This window comes from Podarcis raffonei, chromosome 10 (genome assembly GCF_027172205.1).
Source record: "Podarcis raffonei isolate rPodRaf1 chromosome 10, rPodRaf1.pri, whole genome shotgun sequence".
NCBI classification, from domain to species: domain Eukaryota; kingdom Metazoa; phylum Chordata; class Lepidosauria; order Squamata; family Lacertidae; genus Podarcis; species Podarcis raffonei.
The window spans coordinates 71,494,436-71,510,831 of record NC_070611.1 but is presented as its reverse complement, the minus strand read 5'-3'; the positions used below and the strand labels follow the sequence as shown (position 1 = coordinate 71,510,831).

At 48.7% G+C, this 16,396-nt stretch overlaps 2 protein-coding genes and 1 long non-coding RNA gene across 5 annotated transcripts in view; 1 reads left to right on the top strand and 2 right to left on the bottom strand.

Moving 5' to 3' along the window:
• The window catches only part of COPG2 (COPI coat complex subunit gamma 2), a 32,261-nt gene extending 31,191 nt beyond the window's left edge, over positions 1–1,070 (bottom strand). Inside the window, exon 1 of one of the 2 annotated variants that reach the window (XM_053407237.1) lies at positions 901–1,070. In XM_053407237.1, the coding sequence (XP_053263212.1) occupies positions 901–937 (37 nt within the window). In that variant the 5' untranslated portion in view covers positions 938–1,070. Of the gene's footprint in view, positions 1–528; positions 609–900 lie in introns of those variants that run through there. The other variant, XM_053407236.1, reaches the window with a different exon arrangement.
• LOC128422779 (uncharacterized) overlaps positions 1–4,065 on the top strand; it is a 119,868-nt gene extending 115,803 nt beyond the window's left edge. The window contains exon 2 of the long non-coding RNA XR_008332594.1: positions 2,094–4,065. This is a non-coding gene — a long non-coding RNA (uncharacterized LOC128422779). The remainder of the gene's footprint in view (positions 1–2,093) is intronic.
• A 1,248-nt stretch (positions 4,066–5,313) lies between these two features.
• On the bottom strand, positions 5,314–16,167 carry TUBAL3 (tubulin alpha like 3). Of its 2 annotated transcripts, none has more exons than XM_053406014.1 (4): positions 15,928–16,167; positions 8,924–9,167; positions 7,861–8,009; positions 5,314–6,708 (listed from the first exon to the last, which is right to left on the bottom strand). In XM_053406014.1, the coding sequence occupies exons 1-4, from the start codon at positions 15,928–15,930 to the stop codon at positions 5,728–5,730; spliced, it is 1,377 nt and encodes a 458-aa protein (XP_053261989.1). In that variant the 5' UTR covers positions 15,931–16,167; the 3' UTR covers positions 5,314–5,727. The 2 variants fall into 2 exon arrangements, with proteins under 2 accessions (XP_053261989.1, XP_053261991.1); XM_053406016.1 differs by lacking the exon at positions 15,928–16,167 and adding an exon at positions 11,838–11,870.
• Between the last annotated feature and the right edge of the window lie 229 nt (positions 16,168–16,396).

The window sequence follows — 16,396 nt, the reverse complement described above, 5'->3', positions numbered from 1 at the left end:
ATTTTGTTGTTGTTATTATTACGGGAAGAAATAGCCGCTTGTGTATTAGACACGGGACCGGGAGACCATTATTTGTTCTGTTTTAAATAACTTTCCACAGGGCGCCCTCCATCCAAGCCAGTAAAAGGTTGGATTTGTGAAGAATCAAGTTTGTTGTTATTGTTTATCTGTTTATTGTTCCCCCCCTTTTTTCTGTTTTTGTGTATCATTTTGCTTTGTGGTTTGTGTTATCACTGTGGAAAATCTAATAAAAAAATTATATATATATATATATATATATATATATATGTGTGTGTGTGTGTGTGTGTATATATATATAAAAGAATGACCAAAATTACTCTAAGATGTCACACATTCAAAACAAACACACAAAAATCAATAAAACCATTGTTATTTTGTTGTTGTTGTTATTGTTGGAAGAAATAGCCGGGGAGACCATTATTTCTTTTGCTTTAAATATCTTTCCACAGGGCGGCCTTCATCCACGCACGAAGCCTAGTGGCAAAAATTCCCCTCAGGCGCCCTCACCTACCTCGCGGGGTTGTTGTGAGGAGAAAATGGGGCACGGGGGGAACCATGGGCGCCACCTCGGAGGGGGGTGCCAGGGGGAGAACCTGGAAAGGCCGCAGGCTGCCCACCCCTGAAAAAGGCCTTTGGTACGATCCAGAAGGGCCTCTTCACACTACCACCTCCACCCCCCCTTCCCTCGTCCTGAAGTGGTAGCGCCCGCCCCCCCTTTAAACCGTTTTAAACCGTCCCGAGCCAGTGGGCGGGGCAAGCGCCCTCCGGCGCCGCTACGGGGCTTCCGGCCCACCTGCGGAAGGGGCAGCCCACCCTGCCTAGCAACGGGGCCTAGCTTGAGGCTCGGCGCCTGACCACCCTTCACCGGGGCTCTCGTACCCGACTCCTCATCCTTCTTGTCGAACTTCTTGATCATGGCGGCGGCGGCGGCGGCCGGGTAAGCTGCTCTCCTCCCGCTTTACCTCAGCCGACACGCTCGCGGCCCGGGGAAGGAAGTCCCGCCCGCGAGGCCTACTTCTCTGCGGCGCCATTGGCTGGCGGGGCCGCCGATCAAAGGCGGGCGGGGCCACGCCTGCTCTTCTCCCTCAGACAGCTGATGGGCGACGCCGGCCGTCCAGAGGAGGAAGTACGGGTCCTCATTTGCATAGGGCACGCCCAGCTGTAGCCACGCCCCCTTCTACAGCTGATGGGAGGGGGAGCGAGCGAGGCAGCAGCGCGCTGCTTAAAGAGACAGCGGCCCTAATAAGAGGGAAGTTGCTTTTTGCAGCTGCGGGTGGGATTTTAAACGTAGGGTGACGTCATACCCTCCAACCACTAACTAATATTAAACCCTTTGGCTTCCAGTAGCTCTTTACTTTTGCCAACATACTTTTGCCGTATAGTTAATTTTCCCAGTAGTGATGTATGGAAGTGAGAGCTGGACCATCAAGAAGGCTGATCGCCGAAGAATGGATGCTTTTGAATTCTGGTGCTGGAGGAGACTCTTGAGAGTCCCATGGACTGCAAGAAGATCCAACCTCTCCATTCTGAAGGAAATCAGCCCTGAGTGCTCACTGGAAGGACAGATCCTGAAGCTGAGGCTCCAATACTTTGGCCACCTCATGAGAAGAGAAGACTCCCTGGAGAAGACCCTGATGTTGGGAAAGATGGAGGGCGCAAGGAGAAGGGGACGACAGAGGATGGGATGGTGGGACAGTGTTCTCAAAGCTACCAGCATGAGTTTGACCAAACTGTGGGAGGCAGTGGAAGACTGTGCTCTGGCGTGCTCTGGTCCAGGGGGTCACGAAGAGTCGGACACGACTAAACGACTAAACAACAACAAACTCTTTACTTAAAACTTTGCTCATAAGGCTGTGTTCCTTTTTCTTTTTTTACATTCAAATTCGGCTTACAGCTGGAGACAGACCTTGTGGGGCTGCTGTTTTCAAAAAACAATTGAAAGTAATATATTCATGTTTCATGATCAGTCATGACCAGGCACAGGCAAACTCGGCCCTCCAGATGTTTTGGGACTACAACTCCCATCATCCCTAGCTAACAGGACCAGTGGTCAGGGATGATGGGAGTTGTAGTCCCAAAACATCTGGAGGGCCGAGTCTGCCTATGCCTGGTCATGACTGTTTCTTCATCCAAGCCCTCACCCGCTCAGCCTGAAATCTGAGCTCAGCAGAGACTCATCGGGTTCGTATCTGCAGCTGCAGACTTTGTGGCTTTAATAATAATAATAATGACAATAATTTATTATTTATACCCCACCCATCTGGCAAGACCTGCCATGTGGTATCCACAAAAGATCTTCAGCAGCCCCCGGGGGTCCCTACCTCTTTCTGAAATTAGACTCAAAATAAGCATTTAGATTTCTCAAACATGGGAGCCACTTACCTGATACTTTGGAGCATATTTTCTTTTCTTGTACTGCAAGAATTCACCTTGGGGCGAATTCTTGGCAAAACACTGATTCTCTCTTATTTAATAGTGGGGGAAATCCCAGTGAGCTCAGGAGTGCACAGATGGGGGGCACCCCATTTGACCCCCACAAAAAGCCTGATGGGGACATGATTATCCCATGTAAAATGTTTCATCCGCCTAATACATTACAGTAAGCACTCAACCAATTTTTATTCCTGAATCGGCCAGGGAAAAAGCATAAGATGGGTGGTAACCAACTCCTTTTCCCCTACTGTAGAAGGTAATGGGACCCCTGACAGTTAAGTCCAGTCACGAACAACTCTGGGGTTGTGGCGCTCATCTCGCTTTACAGGCTGAGGGAGCCGGCGTTTGTCCACAGACAATGTTTTCCGGGTCATGTGGCCAGCATGACTGGTGAAACCAGAGCAGTGCACAGAAATGCCATTTACATTCCCGCTGGAGTGGTACCTATTTATCAACTTGCACTGCGTGCTTTCAAAATGCTAGGTTGGCAGGAGCTAGGACTGAACAACGGAAGCTCACCCCGTCGCGGGGCGCTCACCGCAGCACCACCCGCATCCTTCCCCTACTGAGCATCACCTAAATTCATTATTTCCCTTCCTACATCAAGATTTAGGAACAAAAGAATGTCCTCCAGAAACCTTGCCCTAATAATTGCACCTTTAATAATGTAGAGTATAAAAAGCTATAGTGCTTTGTATGCACTGTACTCCCTCTTCCCTTAAGACCCCTCTCCAGATAAATTGCAGCTAACAAGGATTTTTGGCACACCTCCCATCTAGAGACACTGAATACATTGCTTGAAAGGCATAATTATTATAGGTTAAGTGATACAGGGCAAGTGCTTTTCTTTAAGCGTGAAGATATGTCTTGCGGGGCCTGGCAGAGATCCAATACTCTTTCCAAGAATCCCAGTAATCGCCATGGAAAATTGACCAACGGTCTGCCTCCTCTTGTCAGAATTGAGGGTTCCTGCCATCAAGCCATCTAAATGAAAACAGTGCTACAAACGGCTAGAAAAAGCCAAGCCCCAAAGGTAATGTTTTTAGAAGGTTTCCATTGAAATGAAAAATTAACAAATTCTAGGCACCCCTACTAAGCAGTAAGCCCCATTGAAGACAATGGGATTTACAGGTTAACCTGCTTGGTTAACCTCTTGCACGGTCTGCACCAAGTGCATTTTTGTGGTTTTTAAAAAGAGAAATGGCTTTTGAGTAGGGTAGTGACAATTTTTGAGTTTCATCGTCAGTGGCAGCCTAAAGGTTCTCAGACACTCTAAAGTCACGGTGAGTGGCAATCCCCAGGTAAGGAGGGTGTTATGTACTGAGTTGAATAGGATCCAAAATGCAGCAGTTTGATTGGTCCTAGAACAATAGGACCCAGAATGCAGCATTCTGATTGGTCCACAGGAGCCACCCAATCCAGCTCCAGGTGGAAGTGAATCCGCAACCTGATTGGCCTACAGGAGAATCCCGGAATTAGCCAATCATGTGGGGCCCACTGTGTAAATAATGTATATAAAGCAGATATTTTGGGGAAACTTCTATTCCTCCTCACCACTATGAGCTGAATAAAGAGCATGAAATCCACTCTCGATATTTTAGAGGGGGTGCAGAGTAAGAGAGCTTTTCTTCCACATATGGCTCCTCAGGGCACTGGGCGCAAGAGTGAGAGGTCAACTTGAATTCCTTACAAGACGTGAAAAAACACAAGGTAGGTCTGAAAAGCAGGAGCGATACTTTTACAATTTGTCACCACTTGGGGTGATGACTGGCATGCGCCAAACGTGCCATTCCAACACAGAATTTGGCTTTCATTACAAGTTCGTAGTCCTCATGATTGCACAGAAATGCAGGGAAGTGCAGTACACTAATGCAGTGTTTTCCAAAGTGTGCTGCACGCAGCCAAGCAGGCATGCGAAAGGATTTCAAAGGGTACATGGCAGAATTTCTTTACTTTATCATAACTTAACTTATAGTGTGTGTGTGTGTGTGTGTGTGTGAGAGAGAGAGAGAGAGAGAGAGAGAGAGAGAGAGAGATTGTATTTGAACTAGTCGAGACAAAGTATTGCGGAAGAACGATGTCAATCAACACCTGATGATCTCTTTCTACCAGTCCACCATGAAAGTGTCCTTTCATACTGCATCACAGTGTGGTACGCTGGTTTGACATCAACTGATAGGAAGCGCCCACAGAGGGTGGTGAATACAGCACAAGATATAATGGGCTGTCCCGTGAATCCGCTGGATGAAACTGCGGAAGAATCTTGCCTCAGGAGAGTGAGGAAAATCCTCAGGGATGATTCACACCCTGGCCGGCACTTTCTTGATCTCCTGCCCTCGGGCAGAAGATATAGAAGCATGATTAGTCGCGCCAACAGGGTAAAGAACAGCTTCTATCCATGGGCTGTTAGGCTGCTGAATGAAAAGATAACAACAGGGCAACTGACTTTGGGGTTTGGTGGGTGTGCGTCAGTAAACGAGGGGAATTTAGACTAAGAGAGCTGAGTGGGGGGGTGCTCGTGTAATCTCACTGTATACAAGTTGCACACGTGACAATAAAGTATTTCAATTTCAAAATACTATTATTAGAACTACCCCCAAATCACCAGTATGCTGGTAAGACTAAACTCTGAAAAGGAATATGCAATTACTGTACGTTTGGGGAACACTGTGTTAATGAATATAAGGGCCAAACTAGACACAACAGCACAACTTGGTTTTTAAAAAATCAAGCACAGCAGCCTCAATTTGGACCCTGGCATTGCGGAGGGGGTGGGTTAAGGGCTTTTAACACCCCCCCCCCCGCTGGTGTGATCCCAAACCAGATTAGGGATATGCATCGGAAAGGAAGCTCCCATACTAGAATTGTTCCACTTTTTTATTATTAAAGTACAAAGAAGCAGATCACAGCGTCTTCTAATAATAAAGGGTACTCCCCCCCTTACCCATTCTCGAGTGCGCAGAAGTGATACAGGACAGCCAAGCCTCTCCTGCACCCGCCGATCCGAAGATCCACACTCAAAAGAGTTAATTTCACATAATTCTAAGATAGGAAGTAAAGATTCAAAAAGCTACAAGGAAGTGCCTTCTAAACAAAGTACAACGTGTTAAAGAGTCCTTACGCTACACAAGTCTTGTAAGAGATACAGTAATGTTTATTATGGGGCGTTGGTTTTTTTTTATTTTTAAAGAAAGAGTCAACAGGTTTGGTTCACCTCCCCATCTTAGCCCAGTTGCATGCAGGTTTGGCCCATACAGACGCATGGCCTTGGGTTTAATATTCTTCCTCAGCATCCTCTTCCTCCCCGTCCGCAGAATCCCTCCCGACTTCCTCGTAATCCTTCTCCAGGGCAGCCAGGTCCTCCCGGGCTTCGGAGAACTCCCCTTCCTCCATGCCCTCCCCAACGTACCAGTGGACAAAGGCCCTCTTGGCGTACATCAGGTCAAACTTGTGGTCCAGCCGGGCCCAGGCCTCAGCGATGGCGGTGGTGTTGCTCAGCATGCAGACAGCCCGCTGCACCTTTGCCAGGTCTCCCCCGGGCACCACCGTGGGCGGCTGGTAGTTGATGCCCACCTTGAAGCCGGTGGGACACCAGTCCACAAACTGGATGGACCTCCTGGTCTTGATGGCCGCGATGGCCGCGTTGACATCCTTGGGCACCACGTCCCCCCGGTACAGGAGGCAGCAAGCCATGTACTTGCCCCGGCGCGGGTCACACTTCACCATCTGATTGGAGAACTCGAAGCAGGCGTTGGTGATCTCTGGCACAGAGAGCTGCTCATGGTAGGCCTTCTCAGCCGAGATGATGGGGGCGTAGGTGGTCAAGGGGAAGTGGATCCTGGGGTAAGGCACCAGGTTGGTCTGGAATTCTATCAGGTCGACGTTCAGGGCGCCGTTGAACCTCAAGGAAGCCGTCACAGATGAGACGATCTGCCCGATCAACCTGTTGAGGTTGGTGTATGTGGGGCGTTCGATGTCAAGGTTGCGGTTGCAGATGTCATAGATGGCTTCGTTGTCCACCATGAACGAGCAGTCGGAGTGCTCCAGGGTAGTGTGGGTGGTCAGGATGGAGTTGTAGGGCTCCACGACGGCCGTGGAGACCTGGGGGGCAGGATACACAGAGAACTCCAGTTTTGACTTCTTGCTGTACTCCACCGAGAGTCGCTCCATCAGGAGCGAAGTGAAGCCTGATCCTGTTCCTCCGCCGAAGCTGTGGAAGACCAAGAAACCTTGGAGGCCGCTGCATTGGTCAGCCTGCATCAGGAAGAGAAATTTGGTTATTAGCAATGGCTGCTGGCAATATAAAACAGCTCGATTAGTAAGAACGTTGCTCAACAGCTATGTGATCATGTACATATGCACAAAGTGGGACCAGGTTTAGGTGCTAACCATGGTTTGCCCAATTGGGGTATCACAGCAAACTGTGATGGGAGAAAACCAGGAAGTGGAGGAGGAGGGAACCCATGGCACATTCCCAAGTTGGTAAACTGTGGTTTGAAGGACTGGGTTTGTGGCACCTGAATGTAGCCCACCTTAAAGCAGTAGGGGATTTGAGAGAAAACACTCAGTGATCCCAGGACTCAAGAAGTACCTCTTCTAAGTCAGAGCTCCATTTAACCATTACTCCTAAAAGCAAACCATTTGAGATGTTAGAAACACTGGAAGTGGGATCCTCTAGGTACATAATCACTGATCTTCTGGACATTGGAAGGAGCCCAGAGTGGTGCAGTGCAAAGCAGACCTGGACACAGAGTCAGAGGCTGCCGGGCACAAGATGTGGAGCAGGGTTTTGGGGTCAGGACCCAGAGCTGATTGCTGAAGATAGGGAGGCCATTGCACGTGAGGCAGCTGGACAAGAACTTCCAGTGGAGCTTCTCAGACCACCAAGGCCTCTTGGGCCAGAGCCTGGATGCCTTGCACCGCTCATCACCAGTCCAGCAGCACATTAGGAGGGAGGCTGTGGCCTGCTGACGGCATGGCCACCACCTTCAAGCCAGAGGTTGACTCTTTAAGGCTCTGAAGCACTCTCAAGGGGGAAGAGCCTGGATACAGAGGCATAAAAGGCCCCTATCTGCTCCCTCGGAGCTGCCTGTGCTCCAACATGTTTGGACCAGCCTTGCCACTTTCCCCATCAGACCAGTTCACAACACTGTGCGCCAAAACCCATCCCATGTGCCTCCAGATATGAGATCAGGTGATGGGAAGGACCTCTGAGCAAGGCGCTGGAAGGTCATGCCAGCCAAAAAATGTAGACAACTCTGGGATGGGCGGACAAGATGGCCTGACTTTTTATTAAGGCATTTTCCTGTCTTTGGCTCCAGCCTGGCTATGAACATTTGTGAATTAAGCTTTTACGCCATCCTGTGGCATAGGTGTTAGTGTGTGCGTGTGCAGGGGAAACTTAACCATTTTGCGAATCCTGCCCAGGACTGTGTCAATGATCTCCTTCCCGATGGTGTAGTGGCCTCGGGCGTAGTTGTTGGCAGCGTCTTCCTTGCCGCTGATCAGCTGTTCGGGATGGAAGAGGGAGTGATAAGGCCCTGTGCGGATTTCATCTGTAGGGAGAGAGGTAAGAGCAGGGGTCAGCAAACTTTTTCCGCAGGGGGCCGGTCCACTGTCCCTCAGACCTTGTGGGGGGCCGGACTATATTTTTTTTGTGGGGGGAATTCCCCCACTGACTGTCCCCTCCCTTCTCCATAGCACCAGACGAGCCCCGGTGGCTGCTTATCTGTGCCTTGCGAGCAGCAGGGGCTGGTGATGGCGGCGACAGGATAATAATAATAATCATATTTTTTTATTTATACCCCACCCATCTGGCTGAGTTTCCCCAGCCACTCTGGGCGGCTCCCAATCAAGTGTTTAAAAACAATACAGCATTGAATATTAAAAACTTCCCTAAACAGGGCTGCCTTCAGATGCCTTTTAAAAAGAAGATAGCTGCTTATTTCCTTCACATCTGGGGGGGGGGGGAGTTCCACAGGGCGGGGGCCACCACCGAGAAGGCCCTCTGTCTGGTTCCCTGCAACCTCACTTCTTGCAGGGAGGGAACTGCCAGAAGGCCGTCGGTGCTGGATCTCAGTGTCCGGGCAGAACGATGGGGGTGGAGACGCTCCTTCAGGTATACTGGACCGAGGCCATTTAGGGCTTTAAAAGTCAGCACCAACACTTTGAATTGTGCTCGGAAACGTACTGGGAGTCAATGCAGATCTCTCAGGACCGGTGTTATGTGGTTTTGGCGGCCGCTCCCAGTCACCAGTCTAGCTGCTACATTCTGCATTAATTGCAGGGAGTGCTTGGACACAGTGCTTTAAAGCACAGACCTGTTCCTGGAAACAAAGAGGTTTGGGTGAGCCCCAAGGCAGCTCTCTGTATCTTGCGCCTAGGTGAGTTGGCAGCACTCACTACCGGACATCGACAAAACGTCCCAGAGGTCGTTTTCATCCCAATGGATCTCTGCAGATGATATTACCTATGACAGTCGGTTCCAAGTCAATGAAGACTGCCCTGGGCACGTGCTTCCCGGACGCAGTCTCGCAGAAGAACGTCTCGAAAGAAGCGTCCACCTGCTCCGTCTCTGGCAGGATTTTGGGAGCTGCCTGGTTCCCGGCGATGGTGCCGTCTGTCTGAATCCCATGCTCCAGGCAGTAAAGCTCCCAGCAGGCATTGCCCATTTGAACTCCAGCTTGGCCAATGTGGATCGACAGGCACTCCCTCTGGAATGGAAGGGGACAGAGAGAAAGATGCTTTAACAGGCTTCACCAGCAATAATAATAATAATAATAATTTATTATTTATACCCCGCCCATCTGTCTGGGCTTCCCCAGCCACTCTGGGTGGCTTCCAACAAAATATTAAAATACAGTAATGCATCAAATGTTAAAAGCTTCCCTAAACAGGGCTGCCTTCAGATGTCTTCGAAAAGTCTGGTAGTTGTTGTTCTCTTTGACATCTGGTGGGAGGGCGTTCCACATGGCGGGCGCCACCACCGAGAAGGCCCTCTGCCTGGTTCCCTGTAACTTGACTTCTCGCAGCGAGGGAACCGCCAGAAGGCCCTCAGCGCTGGACCTCAGTGTCCGGGCAGAACGATGGGGGTGGAGACGCTCCTTCAAGTATACTGGACTGAGGTTGGACTGAGCATAAACTTGGGGCGAATTCTTGGCACAACACCGATTCTCTCTTATACAGTGGTACCTCGGGTTACATACGCTTCAGGTTACAGACTCCACTAACCCAGAAATAGTACTTCAGGTTAAGAACTTTGCTTCAGGATGAGAACAGAAATCGTGCTCTGGCGGCGCAGCAGCAGCAGGAGGCCCCATTAGCTAAAGTGGTGCTTCAGGTTAAGAACAGTTTCAGGTTAAGAACGGACCTCCGGAACGAATTAAGTACTTAACCCGAGGTACCACTGTAGTGGGGGAAATCCCAGTGAGCTCTGCAGTGCACAGATGGGGGGGTGCACAGATGGGTACCCCATTTGATCCCCACAAAAGCCTGAGAGGAGGACATTAGTCCAAGGTCACTCTGCGAGCTTTATGGCCAAGTGGGGATTTGAACCCGCTTCTCCTTGCTCCTAATCTGATGCTCTAGCCATTATGCTGCACTGGCTATAAAGATGCGGCTTGCCGTTGTTTTATTGATTGTACTTTAGAAATTATTTATTGTGATTGTTAGGAGTGGATTTCTGTTTAATTTTTATATGCTGATATTTAATATCATTCTATACTATTCTATTCTATACTAGTCAAGGGACGCGGGTGGCGCTGTAGGTTAAACCACAGAGCCTAGGGCTTGCCGATCAGAAGGTCGGCGGTTCGAATCCCCGCGGCGGTGGTGCGCTCCCATTGCTCGGTCCCAGCGCCTGCCAACCTAGCAGTTCGAAAGCACCCCCGAGTGCAAGTAGATAAATAGGGACCGCTTACTGGCGGGAAGGTAAACGGCGTTTCCATGTGCTGCGCTGGCTCGCCAGATGCAGCTTTGTCACGCTGGCCACGTGACCCAGAAGTGTCTCCGGACAGCGCTGGCTCCCGGCCTCTAGAGTGAGATGGGCGCACAACCCTAGAGTCTGTCAAGACTGGCCCATATGGGCAGGGGTACCTTTACCTTTTACCTGTGTACTATCTGAAACCAAAGGGGCACATTGGTTGCCAGATGTGATTCCCCTCCCCCAGCTTGGCTGATAAACCCTTGGTCTTATGATAGCCACGTGTTTAAAACAACCCCATTATTCCTAAAGAGATTCCATCCTTATCTTTTGTGGCCAGCGATCAATAATAGACCTTAACTGCAATAAAAATCCACGCTGCAGTGTGCTGTGCCAGAGACTCTTTGTGGCTGGAGCCTCCGGCCTGGATTGGATGAGCTTCTGTGATGTCACAGAGGGACAGGGCGGCCAGGAGAGACAGGGATGGGGAAATGTGTGTGTGTTTCGCTACTGTGGCTTTTCATTTTTCCCAATCCTCATTTCTACACCAGTTTGTGAATTAAAAAAAAAAAAAATACTCTTCGGGATAATTTGTCAGCATTTCGTGTGACTTTCTCCTACTATATACATTTTTCGATGCAATTTTGCCTACTATTCGCATTTTTGCAAAGCGAATGCTGATTCAGTAAGCCTGCCTTTAAATGTGAACGGAATCAAATTTATCCCCCGTCCCTGGGAAAAGCTGAACTACTGTTGCCTGTGCTGCTCAAATCAGAGAGTCTAAGAGAGGAGGAGGCAGGAGCCTGGGGCAGAAGGCCAAAGGTGAGTTGTATTTTGTGGTGATGGTGAGGAGGACTAACGTGTCCAAAAGACAACATAATCCACAGGAGGAGGAGAGAAGATTGCCAGAGGGAGACACACACACACACACACACACACACGTGTGGAATCAGGCATAGCTGAGCAAAATTCAGTTTTACATACCAATTTCAAATATTATTAGCGTACTTTTCCATCTATAAGACGCCCCCATGTATAAGACAACCCCTATTTTGGGGGACTCAAAATTAAAGATGCCACAGAGTTGTTGAGCTTTTTTAGGGGGAATTACCCAGAGGGATGCGGGTGGCGCTGTGGGTTAAACCACAGAGCCTAGGACTTGCCGATCAGAAGGGTGGCGGTTCGAATCCCCGCGCCGGGTGAGCTCCCGTTGCTCGGTCCCTGCTCCTGCCAACCTAGCAGTTTGAAAGCACGTCAAAGTGCAAGTAGATAAATAGGTACCACTCTGGCGGGAAGGTAAATGGTGTTTCCGTGCGCTGCTCTGGTTCGCCAGAAGCGGCTTAGTCATGCTGGCCACATGACCCGGAAGCTGTACGCCAGCTCCCTTGGCCAATAAAGCGAGATGAGCACCAGAACCCCAGAGTCGGCCACGACTGGACCTAATGGTCAGGGCTCCCTTTACCTTTTTTACCCAGAGTTATTGAGCTTTTATCAGGGGGGACTGCCAAAAATCGCTCAACCTCCCATCTGTCCCATCGCCGGCAGAAGCTGCCAATCGCACAACCAACTGCCAAAGCGTCAGCCAATCAACACCATCCATTGATGCAGCAACCAATAACATGCACAATAGCCGCTGACAGCCTCGGCAGCAACCAATCAAATGCCCACCCTATGCACTACCCATGCATAAGACGACCCCCACTTTTTAGCATGATTTTTTACAGAAAAAACATAGTCTTATACACGGAAAAGTACGGTATTTATTAAAACTGTATACCGCCCTTCATCCAAAGATCATAGGGTGGCTCACGACAGAAAAATACAAAACGAGGACACAAAATACGTAATAAAACAAAAACAAACCAGTAATCTCTCCCACATGCGTCTCTGCAGCCCTAGCAGGTGCTGCAACCTTCCTACATCTTGACCTCAGCCCCCAGAGGTGCCATAGCTGTCAACGTTTCCCTTTTTTTAAGGGAAATTTCCTTATTCCGAATAGGATTCCTCACAAGAAAAGGGAAAAGTTGACAGCTATGAGAGGTGCACTGCTCCATTGTCTCCCAATACAGATGGATGCCACAGAATGTTAATCAGCCAAAAGGCTTGGTTATAGAGAAACATTTTTGCCTGGTGCCTAAAGATATTTAAGGAAGGCGCCAGACAAGCCTGGCTGGGGAGAGCATTCCACAACCAGGGAGCCACCGTTGAAAAGGCCCCGTTCTCGTGCTGCCACCCTCCAGGCGCCTTGAAGAGGAGCCATACAAAGAAGGGCCTCAGGGGATCGCAAGGTCTGGGTCATTTCATAGCCAGCAACATTAACCATTTGCTTTAAATCATTGTTAAAAGATGTATTTTAAATTGTTGTAACCCACCCTGGGTTGTAATTGTAAATTGTTGTAACCCACCCTAGACAGCATCTAAAAAAGCAGAGACATCACCTTGCTGATAAAGGTCCATATAGTTCAAGCTATGGTTTTCCCAGTAGTGATGTATGGAAGTGAGAGCTGGACCATAAAGAGGGCTGATCGCCAAAGAATGGATGCTTTTGAATTATGGTGCTGGAGGAGACTCTTGAGAGTCCCATGGACTGTGAGAAGAGCAAACCTATCCATTCTGAAGGAAATCAGCCCTGAGTGCTCACTGGAAGGACAGATCCTGAAGCTGAGGCTCCAAGACTTTGGCCACCTCATGAGAAGAAGAGAAGAAGAAGAGTTTGGATTTGATATCCTGCTTTATCACTACCCAAAGGAGTCTCAAAGCGGCTAACATTCTCCTTTCCCTTCCTCCCCCACAACAAACACTCTGTGAGGTGAGTGGGGCTGAGAGACTTCAAAGAAGTGTGACTAACCTAAGGTCATCCAGCAGCTGCATGTGGAGGAGCGGAGACGCGAACCCGGTTCACTAGATTATGAGTCCACTGCTCTTAACCACTACACCACACACCACACCACAAGAGAAGACTCCCTGGAAAAGACTCTGATGTTGGGAAAGATGGAGGGCACAAGGAGAAGGGGACGACAGAGGATGAGATGGTTGGATAGTGTTCTCGAAGCTGCCAGCATGAGTTTGACCAAACTGCAGGAGGCAGTGGAAGACAGGAGTGCCTGGCGTGCTCTGGTCTAGGGGGTCACGAAGAGTTGGACATGACTAAACGACTAAACAACAACAACACCCCACCCTTGGGATCTCAGGGTGAAGAGCAGATAATAAACATTTGGCTGAAGAGCTCTGTGTTTTTCAAACTAAGGGCACTTCACTTACAGATGTCTCTGTTATATTGAGCATTCATCCCGATTCGTTTGCAAGGGGATTGGATAACATTGGCTAGTCGGTGTGCATTTGTCCTGGCTTGTTTGCAGGGGGAGGCGAGATGATGTTGCATCAAAGCAAGCGCATCTTCCTGACATTTTCCTTCTTGCAGAAACGCCCAAGCTTTTGCCAAAGCAGGTTTGTGGCTTGAGCTCTCGGATCGACTATCATTGCGCCACCTGAATTGGCCGCAATGCAATGGAATCCTACCCCAAACTAGGAACATCCTGAAAGCTCCCCAAACTGATGGAAGCAGGCCGATCATCCTGGTTGACCATAAATGCAGTACTGCTTCCATTCAGCTGTCCTGGACTCCCGCAGTTACTTGCGATGACTCCACATAGCGCCTTCCCTTTTTGTTTTGTTTTTTTAAGAGGGAGTTGTGGCAAGACTTTGGTTCAGAGCCCAGAAATGGCCCGAGAGACAAGAGCGCCTCAATAACAGGTGTAAAACCCGGCGAAATCTGTTCAGCATATTTGAGATGCCACGACCATGACACATGCGTGCTTTTTGGGCGGAGAAATAAAGCAGAAGCAGCATTAATTTTTTTAAAAAAGCTTTATCCCAGTGAGATGACTACGGTCAGCCACAGCCTGATCCGCGTTCTTCCAACTGCGGCGAGATTATGAGTCATGTGTCAAGAACACAACGCGAAGGATCAGAGGAGAGTTCATCCAGTCCTTCGCTCCCTCCCTCCCGCATCCTACAGCGGTCAGCCCCAGGAAGCCTACAGGCGATCAAAATGCAAGATGACCACACCAGCTTCTGCTCATCAGATCTGACAGCTGCTTTTCACGCCGCCCTCCGCAACATGCCACAGTCCCCGTCCATCTATCTACGATGGGAGTTCTAATTGTAGCTCTTCTGTCCCAATTTGCTGGAGTCACTCAGAGGACATTCCTTGCGGCCAGCAAAGAAGAGAAGTCCCCACTCCCCTTTTTCTTCTCTCTCAACAGTTTGCCAAGTGGTAGCACCTGCTCCCGACAGAACCACAGAGCAAGAAAGCCAGTCTGGAATTGCAGAAGATATCCTCAGCCGGCGGACAGCCGTCTCTTGGCTTCCACGTGCAACTGTTAAAGCATACCACCCCCCAACTTAAAAAAAAATTAAAATAATAATAAAAAAAGCTTAATCCATTTTCTGCTCCAGGATCATACAAGATCAAAATTGTACAGGGTTGTTTTTTTCTTCCCCCTCTAGGAATTCCAACTAAACACTGTTGGACTGGCAGGTTTTCCTAGTTAAACTTCCATGCAAATACTCAACTGGGCAACTTGATAACAAGAGAACAATAGGTCTTTGAATCCAAAATTTTGCTGGGTTAAGGAGTGAAGTCACAGCTCAGAAATTCAGCTCATGCAATATAGACTTCCAGAACTGCCCTGTCAATGGACTTGGGCCTACTCACGAGTAAAGACCAACAATGGATCTCCTTTTTGGGATAAAGCACTCTAGATTTTTGGACTCCCCCCACACCCCCTAAGCAGCTATCCTAATTAAAATCCATTAAGATTAGCATAAATAAATGAAATGCAAGCAGCAGTCCTTTGGAAGCGCTTCCCTGAAGTTTCAGCTAAACTTTTTTTTTGAGGTTGTCCCAGAGTCTATAGTTTTGAAACATTCACAAATAATATATATAATTTTTCTTTTTCTGGAAAGGGGGAGCGACTCTATTCTTTTAGCATATCAGCCCTTGGGATTACAGTAGACAAAGGCAATATGGCAGTTTCCTCTTATACAGGGGAGGGGAATAAGGGAAAGAAATCTGCAAAAGTACAGTAATCTCCTACCTAAACCATGCTCATAACTGAAGTGTGAAATAATGTAGGGTAAAGGGCAGGAGGAAAGGGGAGGTGGAAAAACGAGAGCGGGACTTTATACAGCAGAAGAACACATTTTATGCCTCTAAAGATCCAGAGGGAAAAGGGATCTCAGCTGTCAGAAAGGAGACCCACAACTTTGCAAGAAGATCAGCTAAGCCCCTGAACAGAGAAAAACTAAGGGGAGGGGTGTGCGGAAAAGACCCCCCTCCCTCTAAACTCCCCTTTTTGCTACAGCCTAGCTTTTACCTTATAAGGAGCAAACACCAGCCCAAATGAGCTTAAGAGTATTCATCAATAACCCTTCCAGAAAAGTTAACTGAAAGTTATCAAAAAGATCCACAGCCCAGATAAAATCAATACATGCAGCACTCAAGCGACAGTTTCAAATCCAAAGGAGAAACTACAATGCCATCAGCTTACCATAATGGTTCTATACGCTTGCTAAGATTCCAGCAAAAAAGCAACAACCAGCTGCTTTCTCGGCTCCCAGCAAATTTATAACCCAGCAAGAATTGACTCCACCTGAAGATGAAGTCCTCTCCTCATTTAAAGCAACAGAGGCGCTTTTTCAAAAAATGCCAGGAAAAGGCTGGAATCGGGCGTAATAGTTTGCTGCTGGCTTATGCCTCTGCTTGCTGTCAGGTTCGGAGTTAAACGGCTGCTGAGAAATCCTCACATCCTTTCGGAGAACATCCCTCAGAAAACAGGGGAAGAAATGACTACTATGTCCCGACCCCCCCCCAGGAAGGATCCTGCCCTGTGCACACTTTTGGTGGTGGTGGGGAACCCACAGGTGTCGGTTATCCAATACTGCCAATGTGGTGATATAATAATAAAAAAAATAACTTATTATTTATACCCCGTCCATCTGGCTGGGTTTCCACAGCCA